We start from the raw sequence: 18,895 nt of genomic DNA, 5'->3' as shown, positions 1-18,895 counted from the left end.
TCGTTCCCAATCCCGTTACAGCTAGGGAAGGGGGTTTCTGAGCGGGTTGAACAGCCCCCCCGATGGGCTAGGACCCGCCTCAAGCTCGGTGGGCATTCCACGTGGCGGGCCGTGGTGGCATCATCTAGCACGCATTCCCCCCCCCCCCCTTTGTCCTTCGGTACATGCATTGCGGGCTGGCCCTTTGTATACCTAATGTGTGCACCCCTGTGCGCATAACTGCACGCACAATTTCACGCACTATCGGCCGCTTAGATTTACGTGCGCCGCAGCGGTTCTGTGCGTGCTTGAGAGGTACTATCCGGTTGAACACACAAGCTAGAAAGTATTATGGCCCCAGCAGCAAAGAAGCTCAAGCGACACTCCCTTTGTGCTGCCTGCCAAATTAAGGCTGCGCAGTAAGACTTGGAATCCTTCCTGTGTTAGCACTGTGAGGAAGCCCAGGGAGGGCTGGACTCTCAGAACTTTTCCAAGTCTGGCCCCTCCCAGTTGGAGGATGGATCAGCCACGACCTTATCTGATAGCACCTCTGACCTGATGAATTCTGGGGCTGCGTCCTCCCCAGGAGAGGGTAGCTCCGCGGCACCTATCCCAGTTCTTCCTGGGCTAAATATAGACCCGGTGGCCTTCTCTTGTTTGGAATTCTTTCAGGGCCTAAAAGCCTTTGTTCAGGTGCAGTCAACTACTGTCCCTGCCCGGTCTGAGCCCCAACTGGGAAGGCCTTGCCCTCCCAGCTGTGTTAGCTTGCCTCAGGACATGCCTCACCTCACTAAGGGTATCCCTGACAGGGACCCAGACACCACGGATGACGAAGGGGATGCGGACTCATTGGAGGATGGGGAAATCCTTCCAGGCCTGGAGCCATACCGGACCATGCTTTATTTTTTCCACAGAGATGAATTACCGGCCCTGGCCTCCCAGACTCTAAAAACTCTGGGAGTTCCTGGTACGGACCTTTTGACGGAACCAAAGAAGAATCCCATCCTGGTGTCTCTGTGGTAAGCCTCTTGCTATTTCCAGATGCTGTAAGCCATCCAGGAGTTGATTTGACCTTGAATGGGATGCCTCGGAAGCCAGTTTCAAAGGAGGTCGGGCCTTGGAGGCCTTATACCCTCTGCATCTGGCAGCCAAAGAATGCCTGCGTTTCCCAAAAGTGGACGCCCTGGTCTGCGATGTTTCAAAGCGAACAACTATCCCAGTAGAGGGAGGAACGGCCTCGAAGTAGGCTCATGATAAACGGTTGGAATCCTTCCTTAAGCAAACCTTTGATGTGACAGCAGTGATACTGCAGATCGCTTCCTGCTGTGCCCTGGTGACTCATTCGTGTCTGCTTCTCTCGAGAGAGGCAGATAGCTCATGGGTACATACCAGAGAGGCGATCAAGCCCGCTGTGGCCTTCCTAGCAGTTGCAAGCTCAGACCTTATGCACACCTCGGCCAGAGGGGTAGCATCAGTGGTGGTAGCCAGAAAGACAGCTATGGTTGCAAAATTGGTCAGCGGACGTGACCTCTAAGGTGAACCTCACAAAGATGCCCTTTAAGGGATTGCTCCTATTTAGAAGCGAATTGGAAAAACTAGCTAGTAAGTGGGGTGAATCTCCAGTGCCTCAGCTACCGGAAGAAAAGAAAAAGAGGTTGCAATGCCCCTCGCCCATAAGGGGTTGAGACAGGGGCTCCCAGCGCTTCCAGCCCTACAGAAACTCGTCATTTCAAGCATCTTGGCCCTCAGGAAATCTCAATCCTTTCGGCGCCAACAACCAAAAAGAGGAATGGGTTCGGGATGCTGCAAAATTCCAGAGCATATCCCTCTTCATTCAGCGGTGGGTCAAGATCACTTCTGACAAATGAGTACTGGACATCATACGAGAAGGATATGCTCTGGAATTTTGCAGCATCCCTCGAGACATGTTAATGATTTCACCTTGCTACTCCCAGCACAAAAAACTGGCAGCGGATTCCACATTGATAAGGCTCTTCTGTCTGAAGGCCATAACCCCGGAACCTATACCTGAAGTAAATACGGGGCTTTATTCCATCTATTTCATTATACCCAAGAAGGAAGGTTCATTCTGACCCATCCTGGATCTCAAGAGCATCAATCGTCATCTGCGGATAATTCACTTCCACATTGAAACTCTTCGCTCCATCATAATGGCTGTACAGCTGGGAGAGTTCTTAACCTCCCTGGACCTCTCTGAGGCCTATCTTCATATTCCAATCTGTCAAGACCACCAACATTTCCTGCATTTTGCGGTACTGGGCCACCATTATCAGTTCCAGGCATTGCCCTTCTGCCTGGCAACTGCCCCCAGAACATTCTCCAAAATCATGATGGTCGTGGTGGCAGCACTGAGGAAAGAAGGGATACTGATGCACCCTTACTTAGATGACTGGCTGATCTGAGCGAAGTCCTTGGAAGAGCGCCTCCAGGCGCTCTTGTCCATGTTCACGACCCAACCAAGTTCCCTCCCAGTCCTTAGAGTGCCTGGGAGTCTGGTTCGACACCAAGCAGGACAAGGTTTTCCTCCCTCCCACGAGGATAAAAAAAATGAGACCCCAAGTGCATTGGTTGACGAACACAATTCACCCCAGGGTATGGAACTATCTCCAGGTCCTCGATCTGATGGCATCAACCCTGGAAGTACTACCGTGGGCAAGGGCACACATGCGGCCACTCCAACGCTCTCTGCTGTCATGTTGAAACCCACTGTCTCAAGACTACTCAATTCACCTACACCTACCGGTGGAAGAATGTTCCCGGCTCCAGTGGTGGCTGCAGGAAGTTCACCTAAGCAAGGGTGTAAGCCTGTCCCCACCGAACTAAATCAACCTCATGACAGATGCGAGTCTCCAAGGGTGGGGAGCTCACTGTCTGGAATTGACAACCCAGGGGCAATGGACCAAGGAAGAGGCACACTGGAACATAAATTGCCTGGAAGCACGAGCGGTCAGATTAGCATGCCTGTAATTCAGCCACAGGTTCCAGAAACAGGCATTCTGCATGATGTCGGACAGTGCAACAACGGTAACCTACATCAGCCACCAGGGAGGAACCAAAAGACACCAAGTGTCTCTGGAGATAGAGCCCCTTATGGAATGGGTAGAGTTAAATCTACAAGGGATCTCAGCCTCCCACATCGCGGGAAAAAACGTCAGAGCAGACTTTCTCAGCAGGGAGAGTCTGGATCCAAGGGAATGGATGATGTCAAGCAGAGCCTTCCAGCTTCTAGTAGATTGCTGGGGTCTCTCATCCATTGACCTATTGGCTACATCTCACAATTTCTAGGTTCCACATTTCTTCAGTCACACACTAGATCAGTGCTCTTGTCCAGACCTGGCCAGAGGAGGACCTACTGTACGCCTTCCCCCCCATGGCCTCTACTGGGCAAGATCATCCACAAGATCGAACACCACAGAGGATTAGTCCTTCTGGTGGCCCCGGACTGGCCCAGATGCCCATGGTATGCAGACATGCGGAGGCTTCTCGGGGAGAGTCCCCTTCACCTCCCACCACACAGGGACCTTTTCCAACAAGGTCCGATTCTTCACAAGGACCCAACTCAAATCTGTCTTACAGTCTCGCCCTTAAGAGGGCTTGCCTGACAAAGCATGGATATTCAGCGGCCATAATCTTCACCTTGCTCAGCACGCAGAAGTTCTCAATGTCCTTTGCGTGAATACAGATCTGGAGAGTATTTGAGGCCTGGTGTGAGGAACGCAGGGTGCCCCTGTGAATGACCAAGATCCCCATGATACTAGAATTTTTACAGGACGGCCTGAACAAAGGATTGTCCCTCAGCTCCTTGAAGGTCCAGTTGGTGGCCATCTCTTGCTTTAGGGGTGAGGTGAACAGAGAACCTGCCTGTCTACGCATTCGGACTTGGCCCATTTCCTAAAAGGGGTTAAACACCTCAGACCACCCTTAAAGTGGCCGGTTCCCCTATGGAACCTCAATCTAGTATTGGACTTTTTAGCAGGGCCTACCTCTGCGCGATCTGTCTCTACGCCTGTTAACTCTGAAGATTGTATTCTTGGTGGCGATATGCTCGGCTCATCACATCTCTGAACTACAGGCTCTGTCATGTCGGGAGCCATTCCTCTGGTTTACTCCAGGAACAATACACCTTCGCACTGTCCCTTCCTTCTTACAAAGGTAGTCTTGGAGTTTCACCCGAACCAGACCATTTCCTTACCGTCCCCGGATAGATGCAAGGACACTGAAGACTACTACCTCCTATGCCACTTTAACATCAGTTGGCTCTTAGTAAGTTATCTGGAATGATCAGAAACGGTGCGCAAGACAGACCACTTGTTTGTTCTTCACGGGGGAAGAAAAGGTGAAGTGGCTTCACAAGCTACCATAGCTCGCTGGATCAAGTTAGTGATCATGGGAGCTTATGTAGAGGCAGGGAAGCCTTTACCCCTTCAGGTTAAAGCTCATTCCACTAGGGCTCAGGCAGTATCCTGGGCGGAAGCTAAGCTACTGTCTCCCGTCGACATCTGTCAAGCAGCAACATGGTCTTCCTTGCACACCTTCTCAAGGTTCTATCGCCTGGACGTCCAGGCCCAAGAGGATGCAGCCTATGCAAGGGCAGTGCTAACCGGGCTGTGGGCAGTCTCCCGCCCTGTTCGGGAATAGCTTTTGTACAATCCATTGGTCCGGAGTCCATCTGGCTACACGCCAGGAAATGGAGAAATTACTTACCTGATAATTTTGTTTTGCTTAGTGTAGACAGATGGACTCAGCATCCTGCCCATGGCTGCCCATGAATGGTGAATCTCAATTCCATTAGGTTACGGGTAAGCAGTTGCCCTATTCCTAGTTCAGGGAATCTATAGTATTGCTGGGATTCAGCACTTATATTTGGTTGAGTACAGTTGCGGTCTCCAATTTTTTAATCAAATTTTTAATCAATTTATAAAGTTGTCTCCAAATTCTAATCGAGTTTTTCAATAGTATGTCTACAATGACTTTTGAAGAAAATACTGAATGGCTGAGGTCACTGCAGGGGTATATCTAGGGTGAAGTCAGCTTTGAAACCTGACTCTGTCTCCATCTGCTAGCAGGGGAGCACATAACCCATTGGTCCTGAGTCCAGCTGTCTACACTAAGGAAAACGAAATTATCAGGTAAGTAATTTCTCCAATTGTAGTGAAAGAAAAGACACGTTTTTTATTTTTTGAAAGTAAAGATGTCTGTATTCAGCAGTGCAATGAGCAGAAATTTAACTGGATAACTTTAGGTAAGAAATTCAGTGGGACTTACCCAGGCAGGTCTTACCCTTGAATAATACTCACCTAATGTTATCAGAGTAACTTTTAGCCAGCATTTTCTCTGACCTGACTTACCTGCATAAGCTTAGTTGGGTAGCGCTCTGTATCGATGCTACCTGGCTAAACTTAAGCCTTCCACCATTATAACGCCCCTGCCCGCCCTCTCTTTACCTGGCTGAATTATATACTGCTAAAATGTTAGCCAGGTGAAATTTAGCTGGACAGATGGCAAAACGTTCTTCTAAAAAGTTACCTGGCTGAACCGCTTTTAGTACAGTGACCAACAGACTTCTGCTTATTCCATTCAGTTGTGTTGTGCACCCTGTCAGCTGTTCGGTGAAATGCACTTTGTCCTTTCTTTTTTTTTTTTTTTTGCAAAATTTAGATATTTATTTTTACTTGTATTCAGCTTGCCATTCATATTTCAGGTAATTTATTTTCAATAAAAAGTGCCAGTGCCTGTAACCCAGGCAGCATACATTTTTTGAAGTTTTCTGTTTCCCCATTTTAACTTGCTAATTTTTTCTGTTTGCAGATGAAGGAAAGTTGGATGAACGTGCTAAACTAAGTGTTGCTGCAAAAAGGTTGCTTTTCAGGGTAACTGGAATTCATTTTCTTGTTGCTTTTTGCTCACTTTTTCCTAGTAGTACAAACTGTAGCTGGTAGATTTGAGGTGTGTCCAAGATAATTATCTAAGAAACCTGAAGTATACATTGTGACTGTTTTTGTTTTTTTTTATATAGCATTCGCTTTCTAGTTAATCTAGTATATCAAGTCTGCACCAAATGTCTTTGTCTACAGCAACACCTATTTTTTATTGCATTGGCATGTGTATAACCCATACCATGAAGTTTATTGAGCTGCTAAAATCTACACGTGTAATACAGTTTTGAAAATCTACACTTGTAATACAGTTTTGAACATTTTTAAAAATACAACCCATTTAGATGGCATAGATAATCTCAGACCTAGCCAGTAATGTTTTGGGTACTTAGGCTGACTGATAAAAAAAAAAACCCACCTTGGATATACAGGAAAAATGTGGATTAAAGATATCGCATGGAACTTGTTTATCTAGCCAGCGGACTGCAAGTAAAAAATCAATAAGAAACTGTACAAAGACTTGGTAAGACCACTCTTAGTCTTCGGCATAGAGTTGGGAATGTCCAAAACTTTATAGATATTGATAAATTAGGAGTTCAAAGGAGAATAAATGCACTCATAAGAGATCAGGAGCTCTCATGTTCTGAGCAATTAGAAAGTGTTAAAATGTTTTTATTAGATGAGTAAAAGATCATAGAGTCTGTGTATTTAGCTGTAGACGATAGGACAGACTAAAGAGCTCAAGCTTCAACAAGTTAAGGACTGATTCAATAAATAAAGGAGTCGTTTTTCACTGTACAGGTGAAGAGAGTCAGGAAATGCTTGCTGGTCTTAAGAGATTACACTTCAATGTGAATTCACTGACAGAATGCTCTTGCACGTTCATTTTACTCTAATAGTACTAATGATGTGCATCAAGCAGACCGCTGTGATTATGGAGCTAGCCAGAAGGCATTGATGCCACAGTGTAGGTATCTATTAAGTGTATTCCCATAGGCCTACTGAAGTTAATTTTCGCAAAACGATGCACCTTCCGAGCTGACATAATTATAGATGGAACGCCATGATAAAACCTTGAATCAGTGCATAAAGGGTGGATTAGTCAGAGATAACTGAACACTCTGTAAGTGTTATAATAACTAAACTCTACAATTTACTTCTTTGAGGCTAAAGGTATGGTGAACGCTACCAGATCTTAAGTCCTTCATCTGTGGGTTAGCCAGAGCCACACTGCACAGCAACTTTTTCCTTACAATTATGAAATGTATTTAATTGTAGGAAATGGAAAAATCATTAGAAACAAAACTTCCTAAGCCACACTCAAGAAATGCAGCAATTGAACGGCGAATGCGTCGTATGCAGGACAGATCACGCACACAACCGATCACTACGGAAGAAGTCGTCATTGCAGCTACGTAAGTTCAATTAACGTGTGGGCCTTGGGGAAACACTTTGGCTCTTTTGATAATTCATATTGTTTTGTGGTTTGTGAAAGGTAGAATTCATTGCTAAGAACTTTTTGTACCTTTTGAGCAATAGAGTTAAGACTGAGGACAGGAACACTAAGGGTCTTCCTGGGGGAGTATGAATCACATGAATTAAAATCTGGCATAAGAGTCATCTCTTTAATACCTCCACCGCTTGGGTATTTATGCTGAGCAAAACTGAATGTTTCCGTGAGGAAAGATGTATTGTTAACCATGGAGTTTACACTTAAAAATGCACAGATTATTCCTTTTTTTTTTCTTATTAGTTTGCTTTCTGCTCACTTTATCTCATGTTGCTTGATGGATTATTCAACAGTAGTTTTCTGAGAAACGGAGAATGATCAGTCTAGCTGTCAGGACAGAAATCTGAGTTTTCGGGCACTTATTTGGTTGAACTCTTTGTCCTTTTAAAACAGCAGTTGACTGAAAAAATATTAATACAGTCAGGAAGAAATCATAATCTTTTTTTTTTTTTTTTTTATACTAGTTTTCTAATTGCTCCAGATTCTGTCCACTGGTCTTTACACCCACATAGAAGTGGTTCTTGCAGATTAATTTGTTATTAAATCTGCTTATGGTCACATATATTCATATACAAGACCTTTATGCCTCACTTTTCCCCTTTTAGCGTCTGTCAGTGGCTACTCATCCCCTCTCCAGTAGTTTTCCAAATTGTTCTCCACAAGTTGCTTCCTGTAACAGAGAAAGCTCTGTTCTACTTTTCTGTGGACATGAGTCTGTTGTGGTTGACCACTAGAACTACTGTAGCAAAACTTGCAGCCCATGGAGCAGAAACCTTAGATGACAATCTAGTCCCTGTCCCATATTTAGCAGATCAGTACAGTAACTACTTAGAGAGAACCTCTTTTGCTGTTGAGGTTTTAAAGGATCATTTCATCGATTCAACTATGTCAATGTTTTCAGTTGTGGGAGAAAAGTCTAAACAAATTTTAAAAAGCTGCCTCTTCTGTTTGGCGTAGCATTGAAGGTACATAAGCTAACACACAATGAGGTTACAGCTGGCTGCATGTGCCACCCAGTTAGTTGGGTGCATGCTGGCAAATTACGTTGCTTGTCTCGTAGAAAATATTCTGACCCACCGTGTAAAAGTATAATATATGGTAGAACTATGTGCTCTGGCATAGATGACTCCATGAATTATGTTAAAACGTTGCTTGAAGTTAGTCATGTTTGCTGAATGGAGACTAGTTGAGTTTTAAGTACTTTGCCAGTTATGGACCTGAATTACCTAGGCTTTTCTTCCCTTTCAGTTTCTATAAGAAAAAGGCGTAAGTGAATCAGGCCCTAAATGACTTAAAATCTGGAACCCATAACTTCTGGGTGGTTGGTTGAATGCAGTATGAAGGGGCCTCGCTGGCTGCTATTGTTGGATAAAAATGGGGATATTTCCAGATTCTAAGCATTTAACTAGCAAGGTATTTTAAAGAAAAGTTTAGCAACCAGTTCAGCAATAACTCTCAGCTGTGTTGATATTAGAATTACCCTTACTAAGACCACGATAGGCTCTCATTTTTAAGGACTGCCTTCTCCCGGCACTTCTGCACTGCTACAGGAAACCTCTGGGTGCAGTGGAGGGAAGCCCAGCAGGGGACATGGACTGCATTTTTTTTTCCCAGTCATTGCTCACCTCTCTTTAAAAATGCCTACGTCATTTCCTAGGGATGAGGAGGCAGCCTAGCGCTAATTGTGAATGCTTTCTGGCTATGTTGTTTTAGAATAAAAAATAGATTTATAGATGCAAATTAGTACTATCCTTTCTCATTGCTGTATAACCTGATCAAAATGTATTTTTCCTTGGACAACAGGTTCCTAAAAATGATGACTAAGAATAGACTTTTTCCAGCTTTCTTTCCCTTTCTTGCACGAACCATTTTTTTGTTTTGCATTTTATTTTGTCTTTGGGGCCGCAGTGGTCGGAGGGGGTTACATAAAACGTTCATTTCCATGATTTCCTCCAGCATACGCAAGCAAACATTGAAAAGTAAAATTATTAAATTATCCACTGTCGTTTTCATCTTGCTGCTTCCCACAGGATTGTATTTTTTCAAAAAATGCTGGCAAATATCTTGGTCATTACCAATCTATGTGATTTGCCATCTTGTAACTAAAGCTCATAATGTTCTTTTCCTTTTCCTCTTCTCCCTTCCTTGTTTGTTCCATTTTGCAATCTTTTTGTTTTTTGTTTTTTTTTAAAGTGAACCTACCCCTCCTCCTCATTTTGTGACTACGCACACTGTAGTGTCAAGAATACCTAGCCCCACTGTAATTAAGAGCCCTGTGCGGCATATCAGGTACTCCTGGGGAGGGCTGGAAGGGGAGAACTTTGCATGTTGTGTGGCAGAAATGAGTTTCTGATGGCACGTGCCTCTTAGAACCCAGAAAACAGCTGTGTATCTGAAATGAAGATGGCAAAATTACTGTTCTGCTGTTTTCTACCAGCATCTTCTGTTTGTCGATGCATGATACCTTTTGTTGTGTTTTGGTGTATGTGATGCAGGGCACGCTCTGCCTAACCCTGCTGCACCCTTTGTTGTGATTTGTACAAATGAATGAACATGTTAGTTGTGTAGAATGCTGAAGATGCAGAATTGCTAACTATGGAGGTAATTTTCAAGAGTTAACGCATGTAAATGTAAGATACTGTTATAGCAATATTCAAAAGTCCATTTACGCTTGTAACATGCACTTACACGTGTCTTTATTTATAAAATTTGTTTCCTGCCTCTTCCAATACAGTAGACTAGGGCGGATTACAGTTATAACATTCATGAAAGCAATATGTAAAAACAAAAACAAACAGCTAAATATTAAAGGCATGCTGATATAGTCAAGTTTCCAGTTGTTTTCTGAATCTTTTTGTGTCTCATTCAATTCTCAAATCTGCTGGCAATGCATTCCTCTTAAAAGGAGCCATAAATAAGAGAGCACAATTAAACTCTGGAATTTGTTACCAGAGGATGTGGTTAGTGCAGTTAGTGTAGCTGTGTTTAAAAAAGGATTGGATAAGTTCTTGGAGGAGAAGTCCATTACCTGCTATTAAGTTCACTTAGAGAATAGCCACTGCCATTAGCAATGGTTACATGGAATAGACTTAGTTTTTGGGTACTTGCCAGGTTCTTGTGGCCTGGATTGGCCACTGTTGGAAACAGGATGCTGGGCTTGATGGACCCTTGGTCTGACCCAGTATGGCATTTTCTTATGTTCTTATGTTCTCTCTTCCCAACCACCTGGGACTGAGAATTTGGTTCGAGGGTAACATTTTAGTAATTCCGTTCTCTCAGATCCTAAAGATCTCATTGATAGATATCACTGCAACCTGGTTGTAACCGTACTTTTATGCTCAGAATGGAACAACTTGTGTACCACAATTAGTATTTTAAACTGCGCTCTAAAACTTACAGGAAGTCAGTGGAGTTCCTTCACTGTCTGCATTATGTGATCAAATCTAGTACTGCCACTTATAACCCCGGCAGCAGCATATTGAACCATTTTCAAAATCCGAAAAATTTTGTCTGGCAAACCAGCAAATATGCACAAAATATAGTACAATCAAAAGCAGATGGCGGTTTTTCTGTTTGACTACCTTAAACACAAATGTGGAGATTCTGTTGTGAGACCATCATAACACCCCACAGGTACTTTGTTAATTTTAACATTTTTCACTGCTCAGGGGTCATGTGTAATGATCTGTCACTCAAGTTATTTGTTTGTTTGTTTGTTTTTATTTTCTTTGCTTATAAAAATGAAAGGGAAAAGAAATTACTTCCCAGTGATTTCATTATTCAGGGTCGTGGAATGTTATGATGGTCTGACAAAGAATGTCCACATTTCTGTTTGTTACTCGAACAGGAAAGACGCCGGTGACATAAGGGTTTGTAAATGGAAATTTATTTATCAGATGTTAAACCAGTAAATATACCATTCTAGTAGTCAATGTGGCCCAGAACCAAGGACTGAACTGCTGTTCTCAACAATAAAAGGGGCAATAAAGCTTTTAGCAGCTTTACCATCCTAAGTTTATAATATGCCACCCTTGTTATGTTATTCACATGGGTTAGCATTGACAATTTCGAGTCTATTAAACCTATTAACAATTGTAAAACCTATTGATAATTCAATGGCATACAGTGTAGCAATTTTCAAAAATCCAGTTACTCATATAAAGTGCATATACACATATGAAACCCAGTTTTAAGCATTTAAATCCTTTTGAAAATTACCCCCTTTTTGTTTTGTGTTTTTGTATTTTTGCTAAACTCTTGAATTATGGATTATGGCAGTGTAATTGGTGGTTTATCTGAGCATTCTTTGATTTCCATTCTCACATATCTGGTTCCTTGAGCATTACGACAGTGCTCAACTGCTTGTTTAAGTTCTTATTAACTTTCTTTCTACTTTCTGCTGCTTTACGTCTGTCAGATGATAAATGTCTTTCAGCCTTCTAGTCTTTGTTGCAGGTAAACAGAGAATACAATAGCGTAGAGGTGAGCTGATCGGCAATTTTTGGGAGCCTCCAGATTGGCTTTGGTTTTTACAATTCCGCTCTGCATTTCAAGACTTCATTTTCTTACTTCTAGTTAAATGGTTTCCCCTGGTTCTGCTGTAAACCGGTACGATAAGACTTTGTCTTGAGCATCAGTGTATTAAAATAAGTTAAATAAATAAATAAAGACGTCCAAGAATATCTCTTTGCTAAAGATTGAGTTAGTGGGCTTTATCAAGCGATGGTAACTTTTAGACTAAATTTCATGTATTACAAAGCTTGGTGGAAAGATGTGGAAGAGAGGGGACTGGGTAGTGGATTAAGTCTGAGATCTTGTGTGCTTGACTAAACAGGATGGTAGAGAGCCAATAAGGAAGATAAAACCTTTTTGGACAAGAATGATCTCCTCCAAGTGATCATGCCCATGGCTGTCACTTGAGATGTATCCTTAACAGTATAGACAAGAATAAGTAGGCAGAAGTAATGGGGCAAGTGGCCTTTATTGATGTCATCTATTATATTACTAGGTTGTCTGAAGGAAGTAACATAAAATAATAAAAACTGGGGCCTCTCATTCATACCTCGGAAGAAGCAAAGTTTGACATAAGTCCTTTATCTTCCTTGAAGTCCGAAGAAACTGTTTTGGGTTAATGTAAAATTCAGTGCTAGATTTAATCTGTGTAAGATTAAAAATGTGAATAGATCTTGTCCAGATATAGTTACAAGTGGTTTAAGGATAAAATATCAATGAGGTAATCAGGGTTTGCCTTAACGATAGGCAAAGTAGAAATTTTCTGGGGCAACAAAAATAAAAAATGTAATTAGAGAAGGACCCAACAACGGAGAAAAGAAGAGAATGGAGCAGGAATGTGTTTGCCAGCTGGGTGCTACTTCCTCACATGGTGCCTGCGAAAAGCAGAGCCGAGCTCCAGAAAAGAGAGGTGCAAGTGCAGAATATTTCTGCCACTGAACCTCATCCTGCCACTTCTGCATCGTCAGGTACAACGGCAGAAAAAGAAAGGGTGGGGGGGAGGAACCAGAGGCCTGAGCTGGGAGCTCCAGGTGGGAGGAGTGGCATCAACTGCAGGAAGCCCAGGTGGATGACAATTCAGAAAGCATGTGAATGACAAAAAAAGAAGATTGGAAATGCAGAGGGCAGTACAAGCTCTAAAGCTGGAAGCACTGGCAAGGGAATCCTTGCTGAAAGCTTTTAAGCAGAGCAAAAGGGAACAGATGCACCCATTACAGGTCCATGCCCTTGTCATGAAGATCAGGATTGATGATGAATTCCCAGATGACCTCAGGGATGCCATGATCATGGCAATCTTTAAGAAAGAAGACTAGGCTGACTGTGGAAGCTAGAAATTGCTCTTGTTGTCCAGTACAAGAATATTTCATGCTTGCTAAAGAGCTCCTTCCAGAATCTGGGTGGCTTTAGTCCATCAAGAAACATAACTAACATGATCTGGATTGCTTAGCAGCTGCAGGAGAAAGTCAGGGGCAATTCAGTCCTCTTTGGTATGGCCTTATTTGATTTCATAAAGTCTTTTGATGCTGTCAGCTGAAAAGTACTACGGAGGATTCTTAAGTGTGCAAACCCTCCAAAATTCAGCATCTTTTTTTCCCTGCTCTGGGAAACTACATGAGTGATGATGCTCTGAAATGGATTCATCTCAGACCCTTTGGAGATTAATAGGAAGTCAAACAAGGTTGCATCATTGCTCTAACAGTCGTCTTAATATACATTTTCGGTCCCTGCTTCCTCTGATCAGTGAAAAACCTCCAGTCAGAATGGAGCTAAACTGTTGAAAATACTTATCCAGGTATATTCAGCAGCATTGCCGTGCTACTGAATATCCCATGCAAGTTAGCTGGATAAGTCTTATCCTGCTAATTTAGAGAGAGCTAGCTTTAAATATTAACTTCTTTGCTTTCTTGACACACACACACACACACACACACACTCCCAAAATGCATACAAACACTAGGATTTCTAACATCACCGTAAATTCAAGAACATTAAAAGTGATTCTTTCAAGCCTCCTTCCTTTCTTTTCAAAAGATTAGGGGATGAGTGAAGGGCCTGGGCAAACCCACCTCAGCTGCCAATTAGTTCACCAATTACTGTTAGGGAAGTGATATGGGACTTTAGGTCTGTCCTGTGATTATGGGGCAATTTCTGCTAGAGGAGGCTGTGGATACATTGATCAATAATAATGCCCTAGGATCATCTTTGGCTTCCTTGACATGCTCTTTCCAAGTACTTTGTAAACAAATTAAGAGGTCAATTTTAAAACTGTTGCTGGCAGAAAACTTCCCACATGCGTGCGTAAGTGGGCTGCTGATTTTAAAAAGCTCTTTTTAAAAAGCTGCAAACTGTACACATCTATACCCATGCGCGTGTCAAAAATAAGAGGGCGGAAAAGGGACGGGCATGGGCAGAACATAGGAGTTCCAGGGTGGGGCCAAGAACTATGCGTGTAACTCCATATTTTAAAACCAGAGACCGCGGCGCTCGTTGGCTTGTTATCCGTATAACTTTACTGCTGCTCCAGATGAGGAGGAAGTCTGTAGATCTCAAGTTTTAGAGCTTTCAGGATGGGGTGAGGGGGATCTGAGTCAACGGCAGGGCGTGCCAGATGAAGAACCGGAGGGGTCTTGAAGACCTCAATATTAATGAGGCAAATTGATGAACGAATTGGAAAAACTGGATTGTCCCTTGTGTGAGCATGTTTTAAAAATTGGGCTACACCTACGTGGAAAAGCCAGCAAAGTCCTAGGAAGATGCACAAAGTACGTTTTCTCAAGCAGTTTCTTAAGATTAGGCGCAGACATGCATGAGGTGTATTCTAAAACATGCACACAAGTGGGTGCAAGATTTAAAATTTCAGTGTATCTCCCCTCACGCCCTGATATGCATGTGTATGGGCGCGTGCACGCTTATTTTAAAATTAGTCTGTAAAGATGTGAATATTGAATCTTTTTAAACTGCTTAATTTTAAATGGTTAACTGTTTAAACAATATAGAGCCAGAAAAGCCAGCTGGCTCTAGAACTGATAAGAGGGGCTGCTCTAGAATTAGTCCTCTGTGGAATGTATGAACTAGTAGGAACGGTTACTGTGGGGGGGGGCTGCTAAGCAATAGCAATTATAATACAATCCAATTTGACATAATCACTGGGGAGAGAACATTAATTAAAACTACTACTGTAGTGTATAGTTTTAAAAAGGGAAACTATGAAAGACTAAAGAAAATAGAAGCCAAGGTACATTATAAAATGTCAAAGGAAGACCAAACTACTGCCAGCATGATTTAATGGTGAGGTAAAGGAGGCAATTCAAGCTAAAAGGCCATCATTCAGAAAATGGAAAGCTGATCCAAATGATGAAAATAGGCAACAGCATAAGCACTGGCAAGTCAGATGTAAAACAATAGTTAGGCTGAGAGAGACTGAGGAAAAACTTGCAGTGAGGCAAAAAATAATAAAAACTTTTTCAAGTACATTTAAAGCAAAACGCATATGAGGGAGTCTTGTTGGGTCATTGGATGACTGAGGGGCAAAACGGGCGCTCAGAGAGGGCAAGGAAATATAGACTCAATTCTTTGCATAGGTCTTTGTGGAGCAGAATATTGGGAACATACTGACATCTGAAAAATTCTTTAATGGTGAAAATTCTTTAATGGTGAAAATTCTGAGCAACTAAAATCAATATCTGTGACAACTGAGGATATAACTGATCAGATATAACTGATCAGATATAACTGTTAATTATTATTCTCTTGTTATGACTTACTTGTTTTCTATCCTTCTTACTGCCTATTGGTTACCCCCTCGCCCAGTTACTCTCCCTGTTGAAATGTACTTTCCAAGCTTGCAGTTATTATGTGAACCGGTATGATGTCCCCACAAATACTGGTATATAAAAGTTTCTAAATAAATAAATAAAATCAGACTGACAAACTAAAGAGTAGCAAATCACTGGACCAGATGACATCCACCCCAGAGTTCTAAAAACTAAAACATGAAATTGCTAACCTGTTACTAGTAATCAGTAACCTATCATTTAAAACAGCCGTGCTTCTCAAAGTTTGGAAGGTGTCCAATGTGATGCCAATTTTTAAAAAGGGCTCCAGTAGTGATCCAGAAAGCTGTAGACTGGTTTGCCTGACGTCTGTGCTGGGCAAAATGGTAGAAGCCATTTTTAAAAATAAAATTACTGGCATATATATATAGACATGGCTTAATGGGAAGAGTCAACATGGTTTTAGCAAGAGGAAATCTTGTTTTCCCAATCTTTTAGAATTTTTTGAAGGTGTAAATAAACATGGAGATACATAGGGGTAAATTTTCAAAGATGTGTGTGGTTTCTGGTACGTGCGCATGGACGCACTGATTTTATGTGTGTGGTGACACGCGCATGTTATAAAATCCGATACCTGCATTTTCATGCACGCCCGATTTTGTATCTGCGCGGGGGGAGGAGAATTTTTTTTAACACACCTGTAGTGACGAGATCGCGCCTTTACCCAGTTCCCTCCCTTCCGCTCCAATAAAGGAAAATCAGTGGAACGCTGTAATACCAAGGTATAAATTATACAGGGCAGATCAAATTGGTGGAGGTATGGCACTATATATCAAAGAAAGCATGGAGTCTAGCATGATAAAGATCCTGCAGGAAACAAAATGCAGTCTGCTATGTTATAAATCCCATGTATGATAACTAAGAGTCTAGAAGTGAGTGTATGCTACCAACCACTTAGCCAAAATGAAGAAACAGACTGTGAATGCTAGCTGAAATTTAAAAGCTCCCGGAGGAACTACTAGGCGATCTAGGCCTGTGCCTAGAGCGCCGAGATTTAGGGGGTGCTGCCGCCGCTCGCAGCTACTTCAGGTGGCAGAATTTTGAAAGGGCAAAAAGTGCCTCTTCAAAATTCTGCCCAGCCCCTTCCTCACTCTGCTTCCCCCCCCCCCCCTGTTGTGCCACCCTCCCGACACCCCCCTGGTGGTCCAGCGGAGGGCCCGGGAGCGATCTGCCACTCCCGGGGCCTTGGCTGCCACTAACCTAAATGGCGCCGGTGGCCTTCAGCCCCTACTATGTGACAGGGGCCAACCAATGGCACCGATAGCCCCTGTCACATGGTAGGGGCTGAAGGCCACCGGTGCCATTTTGATGAGTGACAGCTGACGACCCAGGAGCGGCAGATCGCTCCCGGGCTCCCTGCTGGACCAGGTGTTTTGTGAAGTTTTTTTGGGGGGAGGAGAGGGAGGTTGGGAGGGTGGAGGACTGGCGGCATGTGGTCCCTGCCCCTGGAATCAGGGCTGGGGGCGGCGCAAAGCTGAAGGTGCCTAGGGTGCCCAATCCCCTTGCACCGGCCCTGAACCCACCCTAACTAATCCATTTTTTTTTTTTTTTTGTCATGGGATTTCCACGTGCTGGGCTTTGAAAATTAACTTGATAGTGCATTTGGATTTTCAGAAAGCATTTGATAAAGTCCCCCATGAGAGACTCCTCAGGAAATTACAAAGTCATGGGATAGGAAGCAGTGTTGGATAGGTAACTGATTAAAAGGCAGGAAATAGAGGGTAAGACCAAATGGTCAGTTTTCCAAATGGAAAAAAGGTCATTAATGGGCTACCACAGGGATTGGTACTGTGAGCTGTGATGTTTAATACATTCATAAATGATCTGGAAAAAAGGAACAGTGAGTGAGATCATCAAATTTGCAGATGACAAATGTGTTAAAACAGCAGCAGATAGCGAGGAACTGCAGAGGGACCTTGTGAGACTGGAAGACTGGGCAGTTGAATGGCAGGTGAAATTTAATATAGAAAAGTGCAAAGTGAGGCTAATAGGGAAAAATAATCTCAACTACAGCTAAGAGTGAGAGTCCCTACCTAAGAAGGAGGAGCTTGGAGTCCTTGTGGACAGTGCTCTGAAGTCTTCGGTTCAGTGTGCAGTGGCAGTTCAACAAGCAAATAGAATGTTAGGAACGATCCAGAGAGGAATGGAGAATAAAACAGAAAATATATTGCCTCTGTATCAAGTCCCGGCCAGATTTAGGGAGAATGGCTCCCTGGGCAAAAAAAGCCCCCTTTCTCCCCTCTTCAACTGATGGTGCCGCTGCTTCCCCCCCTCCTCACCCCAGGTCCTCTCTTAGGCCGTAGTGGGATGGGATCGGCCGTGACCACGCTGGACCTCTCCTCTTCCATTCCCGCAGACAGGCCCGGGTGTCTGTGCCTTCGGCCGTGGCGGGATGGGATCCGCCACAGCCTAACTGGGCCTCTACTCCTCTGTCCCTTAGTTTCCTCAGGGTGCCCCCCCTTGGCTGGCAACGGAAAGACGACCACCCAGGTCGCCCATTCCAAAATCCAGCCCTGTATAAAACCATGGTGGGGATCGTACCTCGAGTATTGTGTGCCGTTCTGGTTGTGCCATCTGAGGGAAGAAACAGTAGCACTAGAAAAGTTGCAGAGGAGGGTGGTAAAAATGGAAAAGGGGTTGAAACATCTCTCCTATGATGAGAGGCTACACAGGCTAGGCCTCTTTAGCTTCGAAAAGTGACGGCTGAGAAGGGACGTGGTAGACGTTTGATAAAATTGTGAGTGGTGTGGAACGGGGACTGCTATTTACTCTAAGAATAGTAAAACAAGGGGATGCTCCATGACACTTGACTTAACCAGCAGATTGAAAACAAACTGTACAAAGTACTTTTTCACTCAGCACTGTGGAATCTGTTGCCAGAGGACGTGGTCAAGGCAGCTAACGCAGCGGGGTTCAAAAGAGGTTTGGACAAGTTCTGGATGAAAAGTCCACAATAAATGAATAGCCAGTTAGACTAAGGAAAGCTATTGATGGTGCCTGGGAGTGAGTAATAGGAGTTAGGCCTACGTTATGAGAGCTGCTGGGTGACAGGATGCTGGGCTCGATGGACCTCAGTCCATCGAGCCCAGTGCATCGAGCCCAGCATTGAGCCCAGTGCATAAGAACATAGCAATTGCCCAGCATGGCAATTGCTATGTTCTTAT

At 43.5% G+C, this 18,895-nt stretch overlaps 1 protein-coding gene across 12 annotated transcripts in view; it reads left to right on the top strand.

Annotated features, from left to right (window-relative positions):
- SVIL (supervillin) overlaps positions 1–18,895 on the top strand; it is a 348,412-nt gene that overhangs the window by 220,578 nt on the left and 108,939 nt on the right. For 11 of the 12 annotated variants that reach the window (XM_029588612.1, XM_029588613.1, XM_029588603.1 and 8 more), the window contains 3 exons: positions 5,809–5,870; positions 7,155–7,291; positions 9,580–9,675. In XM_029588612.1, coding sequence (XP_029444472.1) covers positions 5,809–5,870; positions 7,155–7,291; positions 9,580–9,675 — 295 coding nt within the window. The remainder of the gene's footprint in view (positions 1–5,808; positions 5,871–7,154; positions 7,292–9,579; positions 9,676–18,895) is intronic. The other variant, XM_029588608.1, reaches the window with a different exon arrangement.

Source organism: Rhinatrema bivittatum, chromosome 2 (genome assembly GCF_901001135.1).
Source record: "Rhinatrema bivittatum chromosome 2, aRhiBiv1.1, whole genome shotgun sequence".
NCBI classification, from domain to species: Eukaryota; Metazoa; Chordata; class Amphibia; order Gymnophiona; family Rhinatrematidae; genus Rhinatrema; species Rhinatrema bivittatum.
The sequence above is the reverse complement of the archived record's forward strand: the minus strand, read 5'-3'. Positions and strand labels throughout refer to the sequence as shown.